Source organism: Dipodomys merriami, unplaced genomic scaffold, assembly GCF_024711535.1.
Source record: "Dipodomys merriami isolate MVZ:Mamm:240054 unplaced genomic scaffold, mDipMer1.0.p SCAF_89, whole genome shotgun sequence".
In the NCBI taxonomy this organism is placed as follows: Eukaryota; Metazoa; Chordata; class Mammalia; order Rodentia; family Heteromyidae; genus Dipodomys; species Dipodomys merriami.
Window position 1 is genome coordinate 5,137,702 of NW_027206501.1, and position 20,103 is coordinate 5,157,804.

Consider the following 20,103-nt stretch of genomic DNA (forward strand, 5'->3'; position numbering starts at 1 on the left):
CACTCCCCCTGGGTTGGAGAAGGTGGCCAGAGGAGCGCAGAGCGCCATTGTGCGGCGCGAGGGAGAGGGCGGAGCCGCGGGGCCCGGGCTCAATTTAGATTCCCGCGTCGGGGCGCGCCCAGTACCCATCGCCAAACCCCAGTTCCCGGTCGAGAAAACCCGGGCGGAGGCGCGCGCGCGGCCACACCCGCAACGCCCGCGGACGTGCCCCGCTGCGGAGCGGTCGGAGTCCCGCAGCCGATCCGCCGACATGGGGGGTCCGTGGCTTCTGCCCGCCGCCCACTTTCTCTGCGTGTGCGCGATCGCGGGGGCCGCCGCCACCAGGTAGGAGCGCGGGGCGCGCGGGGCGGGCGGGGCGGGCGCGCGGGGCCCCGCCTCGGCCCGGGCAGCGTGGAGGCGCGGCGGCCAGGGGGACCCCCGTCCCGGGCGCATCGGTGGCTTCAGCGTGGCTGTCCATAGGGCAATGACTATGTCCACCCGACAAGTTGTTTTAAGTTATTATTATTATTGTTGTTGTTGTTTACTGGCCATAACTTTCTAAAGCAAGTCATTTTATTTTGCTTTTTAGTTCCACACTGCCTTTCCTTTCTTGACTTTATTTTTCTTCTTCTCCTTAAATAAAGGCCTTCAGCCTTCTCCTCCCAAAGGCACGCTGCATACTTTCTTCCGAACAGGATGTGTCATCTGGGCACGGCCGAAGTGCGACTGGGAAGTGTGGGTTCCAGCGCCAATGCAGTAGGGAGAGAACCAAACAAGAACATCCAGATAATAGAAGGTGCTCAGCAGGGAAAGTGGGCCCAGATCCTGTCCCTTTGCTTTTCACTCAAGACTAGTGCTCTACCACTTGAACCACAGCTTCACTTCTGGCTTTTTTGCTGGTTAACTGGAGCTAAGAGTCTCATGGACTTTCCTGCCTGTGCTGGCTTTGAACCTCAGATCTCAGTCTCTTGAATAGCTAGGATTACAGGCATGAGCCACCAGTACCTGTTGAATGTGCTTTTTAAAAATTTAAGTAATTTCTTTTATGATCTGTTATATCTGAAAATTTCACCACTGGTAGCTTATTTTAAGATGATATCATGATATTTTTCAATTAATGGAATCAGGTGATCCATCCCCCCTCCCCTGTCAGTGCTCAAATATAGAGACTCGAATAGGAAACAGGCCAAATCCTAGTGTGTCTCTATCTCTGTCTCTGTTTCTGTCTGTCTCTCTGTCTCTGTCTCTATGTCTCTTGCTTGCTTGTTCTCGCTCTCTTTTCATGGATGCTGTTCTTGAGCTTTTGTCTACCACTTTGAGCCATAGCTCCATTTCTGGTTTTCTAGTGGTTAATTGGAGGTAGGACTCTTGTGGACTTTTCTGCCCAGGATGGCCTTGAACCCCCATCCTCAGATCTCAGCATCCTGAGTAGCTAGGATTACAAGCATGAAATACCAGAACCTAGCTGAAACTACTTTAAAAAATTGTGTGTGTGTGTGTGTTGGAACTGGGGCTTAAACTCAGAGCTCCATGCTCTCGCTTTTTTTTTCCTTACAAGACTGCTGCTCTACCACTTGAACCACACCTTCACTTTTGGCTTTTTGCTGGTTAGCTGGAGAACAGAGCCTCTTGGTTTGTCTGCCTGGGCTGACTTTGAACTGCAGTCATAAGGTTTCATTCTTCTCAGTAGTTATGATTACAGATGTGAAGCTACTGGATCCCAACTAGAAAGTCTCTTTTCTCCTGGTTGTGAACTGTTTAGGCCCAGCTTTCTGGTGACTGCCCCTGCGATCATCAGGCCTGGAGGAAGGGTCACCGTTGGGGTGGAGCTCCTGGAACACAGCCCTGCAGTGGTCACTGTGAAGGCCGAGGTGCTTAAGACATCATCGAATCTGACAGTGTCTGTCCTGGAAGCAGAAGGAGTCTTTGAAAAAGGTAAGATAACCTGCCTAGCTTTACCCTTCCCTACTATGACTGGAACATGTTAGAGTCATGCATTAGGTGTGTAACAGAGGAACCTTATTCTCAATGACTTACCAATACTTGTGTAATTTACACTTGTGTGAAATCTGACACAGGGTTTCCAGGGGTTTTTCAAGTGAAGATTCTGGAGAGCCAGTGGCTTCATCACCACCCACCACAAGCATGGATGGCTGTCCAGACTGTAGGGCAGGAGCAGGGAAGTTTCATGGTGGAGGCTAGAAATGGTCCCAACACCACAGCTCACATGCAAGAAGCTAGGGAATAAGCTGCCCAGAGGAGGAACTGAGTGGGCCTAGAAGTCTCTGATGCATGTTTATTAGATGAAAGGAAGTTTATTGAGTAAATAAGACTGTAAGAAGAGCTGCACAATAGTCAAAGGCCCAGTTTTATAATATCTAGAGTATTTGTGAAAGTTTAAAGCAATAGAAAAAAACATAAAAGTGAAAGCCATTTGTAAAAAGAGCCAACATTTCTTTTTAAAAAACTTTATTTTGGGGGCTGGGAAGGTGGCTCAGTGGAAGGGGGCTTGCCTTGCATGCATGAGGCCCTGGGTTCAATTCCTCAGCACCACATAAGCAAAAAGAAAAAAGCCGGAAGTGGTGCTGTGGCTCAAGTGGTAGAGCGCTAGCCTTAAGCTGAAGAGCTGAGGGACAGCGCCCAGGCCCAGAGTACAAACCCCATGAATGGACCCCTCAAAAAAATTGTGGATACAAAAAACTTTATTTTGTTATTTTATTATAAAGGTGAGGTATAGAGGGGTTACAGGAACGTAAGTCAGATAACAAGTACATTTCTTTTTGGATAGTGTCACCCTTCCCTTCCTCTCTCTCAGTTTTACCCTAACATCACCTTCCATAAGTTGTATAGTTCTCCTCTCTCTCTCTCTCTCTCTCTCTCTCTCTCTCTCTCTCTCTTTTGTCAGTTGTGGGGCCTGAACTCTGGACCTGCTGTCCCTCAGCTCTTCAGCTTAAGGCTAGTAGTGCTCTACCACTTGAGCCACCTCCCAGCCTGGTATAGTTCATTTTCAACAGGGTCTAGTGAATTCTGCTGCTTCATTGGATCATCCTTTGTCCCTTCCAAAGACAGATAACTGAACAAACAAGGCAAACAGAAAAGAAAACAACCATGAAGAGAAAAAAACAAACAAATTTCTTTTTTCCATTTCCTGGAGTTCATTTTGAAAATTTCATTTTATATGATCAGATACACATAGGTATTGCATGTTTGTGTTCCTCCCCTAAGATTATCCTCCTTTGGTCTCACTATGTGTGAATGAACCAACATTTCTTGTTTCAGGTTCAGGTTTGAGTTCTAATATGCTTTAGGATTATATTGGGTCAGTAAAGGATGTGTGTGTGTGTGTGTGTGTGTGTGTGTGTGTGTGTGCGTGCGTGTGTGCGTGCGTGCGCGCGTGTGCGCCCATGTGTACGTCAGTCCTGGGGCTTAATTCAGGGTCTGGGCTCTGTCCCTTGGCCTTTTCACTTTAGGCTGACACTCTACCACTTGAACCACAGCTCCATGTCCAGTTTTTTTATGTTAAGTTGGAGATAAGAATCTCATAGACATTTCTGCCTTGGCTGACTTCAAACCACAATCCTCAGATTTCGGCTTCCTGAATACTAGGATCACAGGTGTGAGTTACTTGTGCCTTAAATATAAAGGGAAAAATAATTTTAGAGGTCAACACTTAAACACTCAATTTTTTTCCAATAAAATGAACAATTATTGTATTTTCCTTTCTAGTTGACAGAGTAATATGCACTCAGGGCTTCCAATTTGATAAATTGGATAAACTCTGAAATAAATGAAAAAATTAACTCCCCATACCCCCAAATCCTGGTAAACACTGTTAACTAGAAGAATGTTTAGGTATTTGTTAAAGGCCTGAAATGGGAGTCTAGTGAAATTACTCATTTCTGAAAATGAATGAGTCTTTGTCTTATGACTGTAGCTAAAGGAAATATTGATGCATTGCATCACAGGAGATAATACTTAAGGTGGTTCCATATTTAGAGTTTATAATTTTGGCTGAATGCTAATGGCTCATGCCTGAAATCCTAGCTATTCAGGAGGCTTAGATCTGAGGATCATGGTTCAAAGCCAGCCCTGGCAGACAAACCTGAAAGACTCTTAGCTCCAATTAACCAGCCATAAGCCTTGAGTGAAAAAGCTAAGGAACAGTGCCTAGGTTCTAAGTTCAAGCCCCAGTATTGGCGCAAATTTTTTTAAAAATAATTTTTGCTTGAGGAGTAAGGCTGTTAAACTGCAATGCAAGAAGTTCAGAATGACAGGATGATTTTGGCTAATACTGGCTTTTTTTTTTTTTTTTTTTTTTTGGTTGTGGGGCTTGAACTCTGGGCTTGGGCGCGGTCCCTGTGCTCTTCAGCTCAAGGCGAGCACTGTACTGCTTGAGTCATAGCACCACTTCTGGTTTTCTGGTGGTTTATTGGAGAAAAGAGTCTCATGGACTGTGATCTTCAGATCTCAGCCTCCTGAGTAGCTAGGATTACAGGCCTGAGCCACTTGTGCCTGGCTTGGTTTTTATTTTTATTTTATTTTATTTTTCTGTTGGTCGTGAGGCTCAGGGCCTGGGTGCTGTTCCTGAGCTCTTGAGCTCAAGGCTAGTGCTCTACCACTTTGAGCCACAGCTCCTTTTCCAGTTTTCTGGTGGTTAATTGGAGAGAAGAATCTCATGGACTTTCCTGCCTAGGCTGGTTTGGAACCATGATTCTCAGATCTCAATAGCTAGGATTACAGGCATGAGCCACTGACACCTGGCTTGGTTTTAATTTTATCTTTAGGCTTTTCTTTTGGGAGGAGGATCCCTCAATTGCTCAAGGTTGGATTAGAAAACCTTGACCAGGCTACAAAATGAATCTCGGAAAAAGAAAGTGGGAAAATACTGCTTTTCCCATTGGGTGGTTTTTTATTCTGGACATACAGGGCCCCTGGGAATCTGCCATTGTCTCTTTTAAAGGAGAATGTTACTGTATTATCAGAGGCTATATTGTTCTTAGAGCAGATGCTTCCTGTATTTTAACACTTAAGAATCAAGACATCTCTCCTCCTGGTCCTCACATCCTTTATCTGACTTCTGCAGTTGTAACAGACGTAGATAATTAAAGACTTCTGAATCTGGGAGGGCATGGATCTTCATAGAATTCCCCATTTTGTTTTTTATTTCTTTCCCGTCATGTAAAATACATTTTGGATCTGATTGTTTTATTAATTGCTCATGAGAACTCCCAAGAAAAGGCTAGATTTTAATAAACCTTGATCTTGTAGTAGAGTTGCACAGGGACTTGCTTAAAAACATTGTTGTTTTTTTTTAATCTCTTTCAACATAATTTATTGAAAAATATTTTCTTTTTTCTTTTTTTCTTTTTTTTTTTGGTCTGGTCGTGGGGCCTGAACTCTGGGCCTGGGTGCTGTCCCTCAGCTCTTCAGCTCAAGGCTAGCACTCTACCACTTGAGCCACAGCACTACTTCTGGCTTTTTTCTTATGTGGTGCTGAGGAATCGAACCCAGGGCCTCGAGCATGCAAAGGCAAGTGCTCTACCACTGAGCCACCTTCTCAGCCCCATATTTTCTTTTTTCTTACTTTGTGAAATATTACTTACATACATATACTGAATATACATATCTGTTTCAAACATTGTTTCTATGAATGTCACTGCTTTTTCATATGTAGTTTTATGATAGCACCATCATTTGTTATGAACTTAAATTTTACCACATTAAATTTTCCCAAGAAAATGTGGTATATATACACAATGGAATTTTATGCTTCCATCAGAAAGAATGACATTGTTCCATTCATAAGGAAATGGAAAGACTTGAAAAAAATTATATTAAGTGATATAAGCCAGACCCAAAGAAACATAAGCTTCATGGTTTTCCTCATTTGTAATAATTAGTATATGTCTAGGATACTTCTAGCAGAAGATCACCATAGCTATGTACATATGACCATATAAAATGATTCTAATTGAAATGAATTTCAAGAAATGGAAACAAGAGGTTTTTTTTATGTACAGTGTGAAGTTATTTTTTTTCTTTTTTTTCCCCTTTGGTTTATCCCTTGCTGTATACATTTATCTGAGTTGGGGAAGGAAAGGGGAATCACAAAATGGTGAGACAAAGGACAAAGGGTGAACCAGTGCAACAGCCATACTCACAAGACATTATGTTGGAAATGAACTTTACAACTTGAGTGGGAGGGGTAGGCGACAGTAAAGTGGGAAAAATTGAGGGAGGGGTAACAATGTGACAAGAAATATGCTCATTTCCTTACTTATTTAACTGTAATCCCTCTGTACATTACCTTTACAGTAAAATAAAAATTGTAAATATAATTTTATTGTTATTGACAAGGTGTTGTACAGAGGGGTTATCCTTTTGTAAATCATGAGTACATTCATGAGTACATTTATTTTTATTTTTATTTTTATTTTTTGGGGGGTTGGTTGTGGGGCTTAAACTCTGGGCCTGGATGCTGTCCCTGATCTTTTTTGCTCAAGACTGGCACTCGACCACTTGAGCTACAACGCCATTTCTGCTTTTCTAGTGGTTCATTGGAGATAAGAGTTTCATGGGCTTTTCTGCCTGGGCTGGTTTTGAACTGTGATCCTCAGTTCTGAGCCCCCTAAGTAGCTAGGATTACAGGCATGAACCACTAGTGCAAGTCCCTTTCTGGGACTTGCTTTTGAATTATTCTTTTCTTCAGAAGTTCTGGACTTGTTAGAAATATCTAGGATTGGGCTGGGAAGATGGCTCAGTGGTAGAGTGCTTGCCTTGCATGCATGAGGCCCTGGGTTCGATTCCTCAGCACCACATAAGCAGAAAAAGCTGGAAGTGGTGCTGTGGCTCAAGTGGTAGAGTGCTAGCCTTGAGCTGAAGAGCTGAGGGACAGCACCCAGGCCCAGAGTTCAGGCCCCATGACCAGAAAAAAAAAAATCTCTAGGGTGAGGTGGGAGTGTGACACCAGTATTTGGAACTTAAATTAAGAGCTAAAGGATTCATCTTGCAGAATGTACTGTAATAAAGTTAGAAAAGCATGACTTTTGATTAGGGAGCTGTTCATTCATTTGGCTGACAGATGGGGGAAATTATATTAATAATTTCATGCTGGAGGCCTGGGCATTGGTTGCATGGCAGTTATTACAGTACATTTATATGGCCAGGCTTGAGGCTGTGCTCAGGAGGCAGAGACAGAAGGATCATAGGTTCAAGACCAGCCTGAGGAACATTGGGTTCCAAGCTGGCCTGGGATATATACTGAGAGGCTATTTCAGAGCAAACAAAAATCAACCAATCAACCTGGTGCAGGTGGCTCATATCTGTACTCCTAACTGCTAACGAGGCTGAAATCTATGATTGCTATTAGAAGCCAGTCATGGCAGATGAATTCATGAGACTTTTTATTTTTGCCAATCCTGGAGCTTGCACTCAGGGTCTGGGTGCTGTTCTTGAGCCTCTCTGTGCTCAAGGCTAGCACTCTATCACTTGAGCCACAGGATCACTTCTAGCTTTTTCTGTTTATGTGGTACTGAGGAATCAAATCCCGGGCTTCATGTGTGCTAGGCAAAAGCACTCTACCACTAAGCCACATTCCCAGCCTATGAGACTCTTGTTTCCAGTTAATCAATAAAAAGCTGGAATTGGAGGTGTATAGTGCTTGCCTTGAGTGAAAATGCCAGGCAAGAGCACAAGGCCCTGAGTTCAGGCCTTAGTAGAAGCACAAAACAAAACTAAACAACAACAATAAACCCCAAACTAACTAACCAGTCAACTGCCAACAAACCGCCGCCACTACCACAAAAAACAAAACAAAGACAAACCCCCAAACAAGATGGAGGAGGGTTTCTGTGTGGTTTGTCCTTCCCAACCCCTGTTCTTTCCCCTCACCCCCAACTAGTTCCCACACCCCAGACAGGACATGTTTTGTCTTCCTGTTATTCTTTTTTTTTTAATGTATGTTAATTGTCCAAAAGGACTTTAGCTGGTGTCGAGTGTCTCACACATGTATACACTGCACCTTAATCAGATCGAGTCCATGTCCCTTCTGTTTTCCCCAATCTCCACCCGCCCCCCCCCCCCACATGCACACTTCTTCAGTGGGGAGGTTCCTGTTCTCAGGCGTATTTGTTATCACCTGCTATCACCTCTTCTCTATGGTCAATCCAATATTTCATAACTTGATCTTCCTGTATAGGAATATACAAGTTTAATGGACATAATTGAGCCAGTAACTGGTAGCTCAATGCCTAAAATCCCAGCTACTCAGGAGGCTGAGATCTGAGGATTACAGTTCAAAGCCAGCCTGGGCAGGAAAGTCTGTGAGAGACTCTCATCTTTAGTTAAGCACCAAAAAGACAGAAGTGGAGCTGTGGCCCAAGTGGTAGAAGCACTAGCCTTGAGGGAAAAAGCCAAGAGGGAGAGGCCTTCAGCCTCAGAACAGGTACAGACACGCCTGTGCATACACACATGCACATGCACATGCACACACATGATATAATTGGCAAAATACTGTGGAATGAATACCAAAGGAAGCTGGGCACCAATGGCTCATGCCTGTAATCCTAGCTACTCAGGAGGCTGAGATCTGTTCAAAGCCAGCTCAGGCAAGGAAAGTCTGTGAGACTCTTATCTCCAATTAACCACCAGAAAACCGGAAGTGGCACTGTGGCTCAAATGGTAGAGCGCTAGCCTTGAGCTGAAGAGCTTGGGGACAGTACCCAGGCCCATAGTTCAAGCCCTATGACTGGAAACACACACACACACACACACACACACACGCATGCGCGCGCGCGCGCGCGCGCGCACACACACACACACACACACACACACACACACACACACACACACACACACACACACACACACACACACACACACACACACACACACACACACACACACACACACACACACACACACACACACACCCAGAGGAAGGAAGATGGAGTAGCCATTAGCTTGTAATCCAGCTACAAAGAGGGAGGCTGACTCGTCTCTCCTCCTGCCTCAGTAACCATCTCTTTCTTACTTCTGTTTTGTCTTGGAGTCTAAGCCAAATCAAGAATGGAAGTGAAAGAATAAAACACCTATGTTTTAAATGAGAGCTGTCTGGGGGCTGGAAAAGTGGCTCAGTGGTAGAGCGCTTGCCTTGCATGCCTGAGGCCCTGGGTTCGATTCCTCAGCACCACATAAGCAAAAAGAAAAAAAGCCGGAAGTGGCACTGTGGCTCAGGTGGTAGAGCACCAGCCTTGAGCTGAAGAGCTGAGGGACAGCGCCCAGGCCCAGAGTTCAGGCCCCATGACCGGACCCAAACAAAACTAAATGAGAGCAGTCTTCTCCTTGGTGAAGGCACAGGAAAGATTTGAAATATTTTGTGTCTTGAAATCATCATCTCCATTTTATTTTCCTGCTTGTCTCTCGTCATGTGAAACTTGCACTATTTTTCCTGCACGAGATTAACGTTGGGCTGGGCTGGTGGCTCACACCTGCACTCCTAGCTACTCAGGAAGCTGAGATCTGAGGATCACAATTTGAAGTCAGTCCAGGCAGGAAAGTCTGTGAAACTCTTATCTCCAATAAACTACTCAGAAAAAGCCAGAAGTGGTGCTGTGGTTCAAGTGGTAGAGTGCTAGCCTTGAACACAAAGAGGCTCAAGGACAGCACGGAGGCCCCGGAGTTCAAGCCTTAGGACTGGCAAAAAAAAAAGTCTCATAGCCTTTTCTGCCCTGGCTTGCTTCAAACTGCAATACTCAGATCTCAGCCTTCTGAGTAACTCGGATTACAGGCATGAGCACCAGGCTAACGGTTTCTTTCTTTCCTTTAATCCTAAAGTTGTGGGGAGTTAATAGAGTGTATTCATATACTTTTTTTTATTTTAATGTGGTGCTGGGATTTGAACTCTGAGCCTCCAGCTTGCTAGGCAGGCACTCTTACCACTGAGCGAGGCCTTTCAGCCTTTTGCTAGAAACAATGCTCTTCAACCTGCCTTTTGTGCTGCCTAGATCAAAATCAGTGCTGTGGTTTTCATGAAGGTCCATTAATTAGTGTAATGTGGGCAGGTCTCTCCTGGGGCAGGTTCTGCAAGCAAGTTCTGCCCATAGATCTCTGTCTGAACTTGTAGTTAGGTGAGAATTATTCTTAAAGTCTGTGGGCTCTTCATTCACAGCATTGTGCTGCTGGGTGGGATATATGTTAATAAGTGGGTGGCACCTGAGGATAAAGAAACCTAGTGTTGTAGATGTGATTGGCTTATGAGCAGTTTACCTGGATGTAAGAGCTAAGGGAAGTTATGATCTCACCAAGTTTCCACATTTCTTTTCTTTTTGTTTGTGCTGGTCCTGGGCTTGAACTCAGGACCAAGGCACTGACCCTTAGGTTTTTGCTCAAAGACTGCTGTTCTACCACTTGAGCCAAAGTCCTACTTCTGGCTTTTTGTTGGTTAATTGGAGTCTCATGAGCTTTGAACTATGATCCTCATATCTCAGCCTCCTGAGTAGCTATGATTACAGGCATGAGTCACTGGCTTCTGGTTCACCAATTATTTTTTAAGGTATGGTTGCACTGTTTGCTCAGGTGATTACCTGAGCTTTGATTCACCTACTTTGGGCTTCCTGTTTGTTATGGCTGGGATCACAGGCACAGACCACCACATCAGCATCCTTTCTCAGTGGATGAAGTATCCAGGACTGGTCTGATACCATGATCCTCTGGATCTCAGTTTCCCATGTGACCTGGAATGATGTGTGCACTGCTGTCCCCAATCATGAATAGAGAAGGGAATATTTCAAACTTTTATGCCCGGTCTGGCCCCAAACTGTGATCCTCTGATCTTAGCCTTCCAAGTAGCTAGGATTGTGGATTGAGCCACTAGCATCCAGCTCAGGCTTTGGTTTAATCATCTGAGAAATAGTGATTTCTACCTTATTCAATTATTTGTTTATTGTGCAGATTAAATAGGGCAACATGCTTAAAACACTCAAAGTATAGGACTTGTTTGAGAAAATGGTAACTACGGTTATTGGAATAGAATAGCAATAATTCCTATCAAAGGCAGTTATTGCCAAGCACTGGGATTCACATCTCTGATCCTAGCTACTTAGGAGGCTGAGATATGAGGATTGCAGTTCAAAGCCAATCCAGGCAAGAAAGCCCGTGAGACTCTTATTTCCAATTAACTACTAGAAAACTGAAAGTGGCACTGTAGCTCAAATCCTTGAACAAAAGAGCTCAAGGACAGTGCCCAGGCCCCCCTGAGTTCAAACCCCATGACTGACAAAAAAAAAAAAAAAAAAAAAGCCATCTTGGGCAGAAAAGTTGGTGAGACTTTTTTTTGGTCCGGTCGTGGGGCCTGAACTCTGGGCCTGGGTGCTGTCCCTCAGTTCTTCAGCTCAAGGCTAGCGCTCTACCACTTGAGCCACAGCGCCACTTCTGGCTTTTTTCTTATGTGGTACTGGGCCTTGGTCATGTTGGTGAGACTTTTTATCTTCAGTTAACCTGTAAGAAACTGGAAGTGGGGCTGGGAATGGGGCTTAGTGATAGAGTGCTTGCCTAGCATGCATGAAGCCCTGGGTTTGATTCCTCAGTACCACATAAGCAAAAGCTGGAAGTGGCACTGTGGTTCAAGTGGTAGAGCGCTAGCCTTGAGTACAGAGAGGCTCAGGGACAGTGCCCAGGCCCTGAGTTCAAGCCCCAGAACTGGAAAAAAAGAAACTGGAAAAAGAAACTGGCTCAAGTGGTAGAGTGCCAGTCTTAAGCAGAAAAAGCTATGCATGAGCACAAGGCACTGAGTTCAAGTTCTAGTACTAGTACTTTGTGTGTGTACACACACACACACACACACACAAAGCAAATATAAATCATCTATTGGGATGATTATGAACTGGGAATGCTGCTGTGTCACTAAGAGGAAATGGGAAGGGATTTAACACATTAAACACTTAATTTCCTAATAGCACTATGAACATTAATGTGCAATATTTAATTTCTAGGATCCTATGAAGTTAGCACTATTATCTCCATTTTGGCAATGAGGAAAGTGAAGCTAAGAGAGAACAATTAATTTTCCCTAGCTAAACAAGTTAGTAACGGTTGAAGCCTAAAATTGAAGTAAGTTGCCTGAGGTCCAGAGACCTTGAAGGTCTGCCTGGAAGAGTGGACCATTTTTGGGATATTGGTGCAATGCTATTTAGGCATCTTCCTTTAAAAGCATTTTCATGTTTGCTTGTAGTAGTGGAGATTCGGATCTGAGGAGATCTAATTTGTATCTGAAAAACAACTGCAAAGGGATCTGGGCATGGTGCTGCATGTTGTGGAATCCCAGCAGTCAGGAGAATGAGATGGGAGGAACAGGAGTTCAAGTCCAGCCAGGCATCTGTGGCTCATGCCTGTACTCCTAGCTACTCTGGTGCCTGAAATCTCAGGATCATGGGTTGAAGCCAGAGTGGGCAGGCAAGTTCAAGTCCCAGGACTTGAACAACAACAACAAAAACTAACAACAAAAAGTTTAAGGCCAGCTTGGGCTTTGTTAAAAAAAAAGAAAAGAAAAAGAAAAGAATTGCAAAATGAGCTGGGCACTAGTGGCTCACACCTATAATTCTAGCTGTTGAGGAGGCTGAGATCTGAGGATTGAAGTTCAAAGCCAGCCCAAACAGAAAGCTCCATGACACTCTTTTTTTTTTTTTTTTTTTAATTATTTTTATTCTTCTTCTTTTTTTTTTTTTTTGGGGTCTGGTCGTGGGGCCTGAACTCTGGGCCTGGGCGCTGTCCCTCAGCTCTTCAGATGAAGGCTAACGTTCTACCACTTGAGCCACAGTGCCACTTCTGGCTTTTTCTTTTTGCTTATATGGTGCTGAGGAATCGAACCCAGGGCCTCAGGCATGCAAGGCAAGCGCTCTACCACTGAGCCACCTTCCAAGCCCTCCATAAGACTCTTATCTCCAGTCAAACTGCAAAAAAGCCAGAAGTAGAGCTATGGCTGAAGTGGTAGAGCACTGGTCTTGAGCACAAAAGCTTAGGGACAGTGTCCAGGCCTTGAGTTCAAGCCCCAGAATGAGTGTGCATGCATACACACATACACACACACACACAATGCAAAATGAAATGCTAGTTATTCTCATAATTTATTATGAGTTTCATAGAGTTTTCACAGATCCTGCCAGGGACCTCAAAGATAAGCCAACTGAATTGCCTAATTTATATCTAGAGAGATGAAGGCAAAGGCTGGCATTTGGAGACTTGCCCAAGGTCAAGTTGCTTTCTGGTAGCAGTACTGTGAATGGATTGTAGTTCTCTAGATTTGCAGCTCACAATCACTTCCATTGACCAGTGGGTATAAGATCTTAGGATATATTTGCAAATGGTCATTTTTCTGATATCAAAGAAAATGAGATTAGGAAGCTTAACAATACCTACATATGTGTCTTATTTCAGCTTAAGGTAGAGTTGTTCTTTTTTTTTTTTTTTTTTTGGTGCCATTACTGAGGCTTGAACTCAGAGCCTACACACTGTCCTTTACCTTTTTTTTTTTGTTTGTTTGTTTGGTGGTTTAGTTGGTCATAGGGCTTGAACTCAGGGCCTGGGCACTGTCCCTAAGCTTTTTTGCTCAAGGCTAGTGCCACTTCCAGCTTTCTGGTGGTTCATTGGAGATAAGTGTCTCACAACTTTCCTCACTGGCTAGCTTCAAACCACAATCTTCAGATCTCAGCTAGAATAACAGGTGTGAGCCACTAGCACCTGGCCTTAGCTGTTTTGCTCCAGGCTGGAACTCTACTTACTTGAGCCACCATTCTACTGCTGGATTTTGTTTTGTTTTCTGGTGGTTAATTGGAGTGTCAAAGACTTTTGTGTCGGGGCTGGTTTTAAATCACAACTTTCAAACCTCCATTTCTCTTGAGTAACTGGGATTGCAGGTGTGAGCCACCAGTGTCTGACTGAAAAGGAGAGCAACTATCTGCTAGGACCTCCCACATTGAATGTTGCCCCAGAATTGGAGCTTGTGAGTGAAATTTGGGCCCTGGCAAGTCTGTGGTGACTGACGGGAGGTGCTGGGAAGGCCCTGCCTCAGCCCCTGCTTGCCTTTCAGCACCCCTCAAGCCTAAGCATTGGAGTTAATTGTCAGCAGTGGAAAAACTTGTCTTGGGGTTTGCTTGTGAATTAGTGATTGAGTGAAGTTGAAAGTAAACATGCTAATTCTTCAAGCTCCAAGTTAAATGTATGCTGCGCTTCTTCTAAGGCTCAATGAGTCACTGGCCTCATGACTCATGGAAGGGCTGCGGTGGAAACAGAAATCCTGGAAGAATTTGGGCTGGGTTACTGGTGATCCTTTAGGTCCTGTGAAGACAGCTTTCTAATGCTGAAAATAGTTGCTTCCCTTCTTTCACTGATTACCCCTTAATTGATATTTTTTTTGTATGTGAAAACACAAATAAATAGGTGTTGGGAATAAGAGGAGGATAGATTAGCAGTTCCAGAAGAATAATGTGAATCTATTATTAACATTTCTAGATTAACATTAATAGTATATTGTTAGTAATATGTAATAATATTAATAATATTAAAGGTACAGAGAGAGCAAGGCCCCAGTGGCTCATGCCTGTAGTCCTAGCTACTCAGGAAGCTGAGATCTGAGGGCTATAGTTCAAAGCCAGCCCAGGTAAAAATGTTAGTGAGAATCTTATCTCCAGTTAACCAGCAAAAAGCCAGAAATGGAGCTGTGGTACAAGTGGTAGAGCACCAGCCATGAATGGAAAAAGCTAAGTTAAATGGGAAAGTCCTGAGTTCAAACCCCTGTATCAGCACACAAACATGCACACATACTCACACAAATGTGCATTTGTTATTTGTTGTTTAGTGTGTTATGATTTAGATAACATAATATATAAAATATATTGGATAATACACGAAGTATTAGATAATGTAATATATAAAAAGTCTTGAAAGGACTTTGAAAGAGTGTGTGTGTGTGTGTGTGTGTGTGTGTGTGTGTGTGTGTGTGTGTGTATGTGTGAGACAGTACTCAGAACCTGGTTACTGTCTCTTAGCTTTTTCATTTAAGGATGACTACCACTTGAGCCACCCGTCCACTTCTGGCTTTTTACTGGTTAACTGGAAATAAGAATCTCACAGACTTCCAAGTCCAGGCTTGCTTTGAATTTCAATCCTCAGATTTCATGTCCACTTCTGGCTTTTTACTGGTTAACTGGAGTTAAGAATCTCACAGACTTCCAAGTCCAGGCTTGCTTTGAATTTCAATCCTCAGATTTCAGCCTCCTGAGTGGCTAGGATTATGGGTGTGAGCCACCAGCTCCTGGCTCAATTAGGTTTATCAAACGTGCACATTCCTTCACAGGAAGATTGTTATAAACTATTGAGACCGTAGAGACGAGGTGACATGCTGTTAGGATTATAAACATGAGCCACATCGCCCAGCTGGATTTTGAAAGTTTTATCATAAAGAAAAGGTATTGTATGGGGCTGGGAAGGTGGCTTAGTGGTAGAGCGCTTGCCTTGCATGCCTGAGGCCCTGGGTTTGATTCCTCAGCACCACATAAGCAAAAAGAAAAAAGCCAGAAGTGGCGCCGTGGCTCAAGTGGTAGAGCACTAGCCTTGAGCTGAAGAGCTGAGGGACAGCGCCCAGACCCAGAGTTCAGACCCCACCGGACCCCCCTCCCCCCCCAAAAAAAAAGAAAAAAAAGAAAAGGTATTGTTTGAATAGATAGATATGTTGAGCCAAATTCCAACATTATCCAATGTAGAGTGATCATAGTGTTCTCCACAAATATATATTATTTCATGTTTCAGGTTAAAATACTAAAATAAAATAAAAATAATTTCAGGCCTGAAAGACTGGGTGAACACACACACACAAGTGGAAGGGTAGAAGAGTTTTTACTTCATGTTTGTATATGTATAAAAACTTCAATGTGGTTTGCAAAGAGTGCTTCCTGTGTTTGATTTTGTGTCTGCTACTGTTACCTTTTCTTCCAGAGAGACATAGATGCCCATTCATAAACAGACTGCCTCTGTTGACATATTTGGCACTTGTTGGGACCCTGTTATTTCACACTGTGGAGAAGGGAGGGTGTGCTGGAGGAAGGAGCTGATGGTGGGCGTGGCAGTCATGAGAAGACATTGAATTTTTCTCTTTTCCTGGAACCCGGGCTTGAATTCAGGACCTGACTCTATTCCTGAGCATTTGTACTCAAAGTTAGCCCTCTATCACTTGAACCATAGCTCTGTTTCCAGTTATTTTTTGCGGTTAAATGGAGATAAGAGTCTCATCGTCTTTTCTGCCTAGGCTGGTTTTGAACCGTGATCCTCAAATCTCAGCCTCCTGAGAAACTAGGATTACAGGTGTGAGCCACCAGTGCCTGGAAAACATTATGTTTATTACTCTACATTGCTGAGTAGCACAGGGCTGCTATACTTGTTAGGTACACACACATACACACACACACACACACACACACACACACACACACACACACACACACATTCTTGCATTGGAAAATCCACTTTTTTTTTTTTTTTCCAAGAGTGTTTCTGGATCTAGTTGCATTTTCAATTACACACCACTTTTCCTCTTCAGCGAGTATCCAGAGCCATTGGTGGGAACAGATGTCAGAAGAGTCAGCCTATGGTTTTTACAGAGTATGTTTAAAAGTTAACAAAAGGTTAGTTTTTGTGTATGCTCATTACACAACTTAAAAATAGCGCAGACTCTATTTGTAAATCAAATGACTGGTTGTCAGGCCATGCCAAGTGTGAAGCCTTAAAACAAGGTTCTTTTGAGTTCCTTGGACGGCCCCTGGAAGGACACAGCCTCTGAAGACTTGGTGGCAGGCTTGTTCTGGTTGCACGTGAAAATGACCATCACAGTTTAGCAGAATTATCTGGAACAGCCTGAAGAGGAACTTTCTATAACAAGGCACATCCTTGGTTAGTGATTTAAAAGAAATAGTGGCCTTATGCCATATCCGAGAGGGGGGCTTGCAAAAAGAGAGAAGTATGTTCACAAGGGTTTGCTGTCCATTTAATTTTCTGCCTGGTAACAGTAGAGAAAGAGGTTATTCTTCCTCTTCTTCCCTGACCCCTCCATCCCTAGTTTTATATTTCAGTGGCATAAACTATTGCTTTAATATTAAGACTTTCAAATAAGTCCTGTGCTAGGAGTTAGTAAGTGCCTGGGAAATTTCCAAACTTTATTCATAAATTTAGAGAGAAGACAATACATTAAAAAAAAGTTAAAGCTGGGCATTGGTGGCTCACATCTGTAATCCTAGCTTCTCAGGAAGCTGAGATCTGAGGACTGTGATTCAAAGCCAGCCTAGGCAGGAAAGTCCATGAGATTCTAATATCCAATGAACTCCCAGAAAACTGAAAGTAGAGCTGCAGCTCAAATGGTAGTGCCCAGGCCTTGAGTTCAAGCCCTACAACGGACAGAAAAGTTAAATATTTAAACATGTCTTGTTTTTGTGGTACTGGGACTTGAATTCAGGACTTTATGCTTATGTAGGCTGGCTTTATTATTAGTATTAATTTATTTTTCTTTTGTGCTGGCATTGGGGATTAAACTCAATGTCTCTCATTCTCTCTTAGCTTTTTTACTCACAGCTGATACTCTACCACTTGAGCTACACTTCCACTTCTGCTTTTTTGGCTCCATTTGCTGTTTTGCCTGGCTTTGTGTCACAATCTTCACATCTCAGCCTCCTGAGTAGCTAGGATAAAAAGTGTGAGCCACTGACATCCTGCAAAAGTTGATTTTTGATTCATGTGACTAGTGAGTAGAGCTTACACTGGATCTCTTTACACATTTTGGAAGAATTAGAATTGCATGAGATGTCTATCTCTGCCTTTACACTCTCACTTCTGGGTGGAGTGCTTAATTTTGGCTTGGTACCTTTCTTGGCTCAATGATTCGATATCATGTCTGCAGTTGGACCCAGACATGTAATCATCCAACTCTTCCAACTTCTCTCTAGTGAGAAAACCCATCAAAGGTTTAATCTAACTAACAGTCACATTAAAAAAAAAAGTTCTATGAAAAGAGATTTCCTGTACTTCAGGTCTGGTGAGCTTGCTTTGAATTGCTAAAATATTTGTTCTCCAATTAATCAACCTAGGAGATTTATTTGGGTTGTAGATTCCCATCTGTTTGCTCATTTCTTGCTTGAAGTTACTTGGATAAAAATAAATCTACATTCCCTGAGTGTTCCTCAATCTTTATAAAGGTGGTCTGTGGCAGATCAGGCTGGAAAGGAAGCACATTGTTTCCTCCATTAACTGAGCTGACAGATTAGTCAACCCCATGATTTATCTTTGTGTGTGTGTGTGTGTGTGTGTGTGTGTGTGTGTGTGTGTGTGTGTACATGCATGCGTGCCAGTCCTGCAGCTTGAGTTCAGGACCTGGATGCTGTTCCTTAGTGTTTGTACTCAAGACTAGCTCTCTATCACTTGAGCCACAGCTCCACGTCTGGCTTTTTGGTAGTTAACTGGAAAAGAGTCCCATAGATTTTCTTGCCCAGGTTGGCTTTGAACTATGATCCCAGATCTCAGCCTCCTGATAAAGCTAGAATTCCAATTGTAAGCTATTGGTGCCCAGCTCTGATGTCTTCTTAAATGAGAGAAAGAGTAATCACTCTCGATGATGAGGGTGCCAGCTCACTGTAGTTTAATATTTTCTATTTTCTTCAAGCCTGGGACCCTGTTGGGTTTCCTGGAGGCTAAAAGACTTTTTCTCTAGGCCACTGCCCCAGCCAGCTTCCACTATGACCAGATCTGCTGAAAGTTGCCTGGCCCCAGGCTGCCCCACGTGGGATGGCACAGGTAACATAGCTCTGATGACCGTTAGCATAAAGCAAAGAGACAAAGGAGGCTTTCAGCTTCTAGGATTGCCATTATGGGGAGAGCAACAAGCTGATTCAGGCTGTGGAACTTGGACAAATAATCAAACATGAGAACAAATTGCTTATTTTACTAAGTCAGTGCACAATACGGTTTAATGCTGCTAGCTAAGAGCCAGGCTGCCTGGTGAGAACCCAGTTCCACCACGTGTGTGTGTGTGTGTGTGTGTGTGTGTGTGTGTGTGTGTGTGTGTGTGTGTGTGTGTGTGTGTGTGTGTGTGTGTGTGTGTGTGTGTGTGTGTGTGTTTGTGCTGGTACTGGAACTTGAACTCAGGACCTCATGTTCTTGCTTAGTTTTTTATTCAGGGCTGGCCCTCTACTACTTCAGACACAGATCCACTGCAGCTATTTTGATGGTTAATTGGAGATAAGAGTTTCACAGAGTTTTCTGCCTGGGCTGGCTTTGAACTGTGATCCTCAGATCTCAGCCTCCTGAGTAGCTAGGATACAGGCATGAGACCGTGACTTCTGGTTTTCTTGCTGGTTAATTGGAAGTAAGAATCTTGTATGTGTGCCTAGGCTGCATTTCCTATGCTTTATTCTCATGTCTGTCTTGGTCCTTATATTGTAGACATTTGTCATGTTCATTGTAGCACAGCAATGCATACTAAAAATCAAAATAAGCCAGTGGCTTATAGTCGAAATCCTAGCTACTCAGGAGGTTGAGATTTGAAAGTAAAGGTTCGAAGCCAGCTTGGGCAGAAAGTCTGTGAGACTCTTACCTCTTAATTAGGCACCAAAAAGCCAGATGTGGAGATATGTCTCAAGTGGTAGAGTAGCAACTTTGGGCAGAAAACCCCTGAGTTCAAACCCCAGTACTGGCCAAACAAAACAAAATTAAAACTCCCAATAGAACAAAACACCATTTTTTCTTTTTCTTTTTTAAATGACTGTCTTTAAGCAACTGCACAAAGGAGTTTCAACATTATCATTTTATTATATACATATATATATTATATTATATTTGTGCTAGTCCTGGGGTTTGAACTCAGGCTCTGGGCCCTGTCTGAGCTCTTTTGCTCAAGGCTAGCACTCTACCGCTTGAACCACAGCTCCACTTCTGGCTTTTTTTGGTAGTTAATTAGAAATGAGTCTCCCAGACTTTCCTGCCCGTGCTGGCTTCAAACCACCTCAATCCTCCGATCTCAGCTAGGATTACAGGCCAGAGCCCAGATGTCCAGCCTAGTACAATGCATATTGAATCATGTCACCTCTTCCG

The 20,103-nt window shown here is 43.5% G+C and overlaps 1 protein-coding gene across 1 annotated transcript in view; it reads left to right on the plus strand.

Moving 5' to 3' along the window:
* The first annotated feature begins 250 nt into the window (after nucleotides 1-250).
* The window catches only part of Cd109 (CD109 molecule), a 114,486-nt gene continuing 94,633 nt past the window's right edge, over nucleotides 251-20,103 (plus strand). Inside the window, exons 1-3 of the mRNA XM_070012171.1 lie at nucleotides 251-324; nucleotides 675-791; nucleotides 1,742-1,914. Coding sequence (XP_069868272.1) covers nucleotides 251-324; nucleotides 675-791; nucleotides 1,742-1,914 — 364 coding nt within the window. The remainder of the gene's footprint in view (nucleotides 325-674; nucleotides 792-1,741; nucleotides 1,915-20,103) is intronic.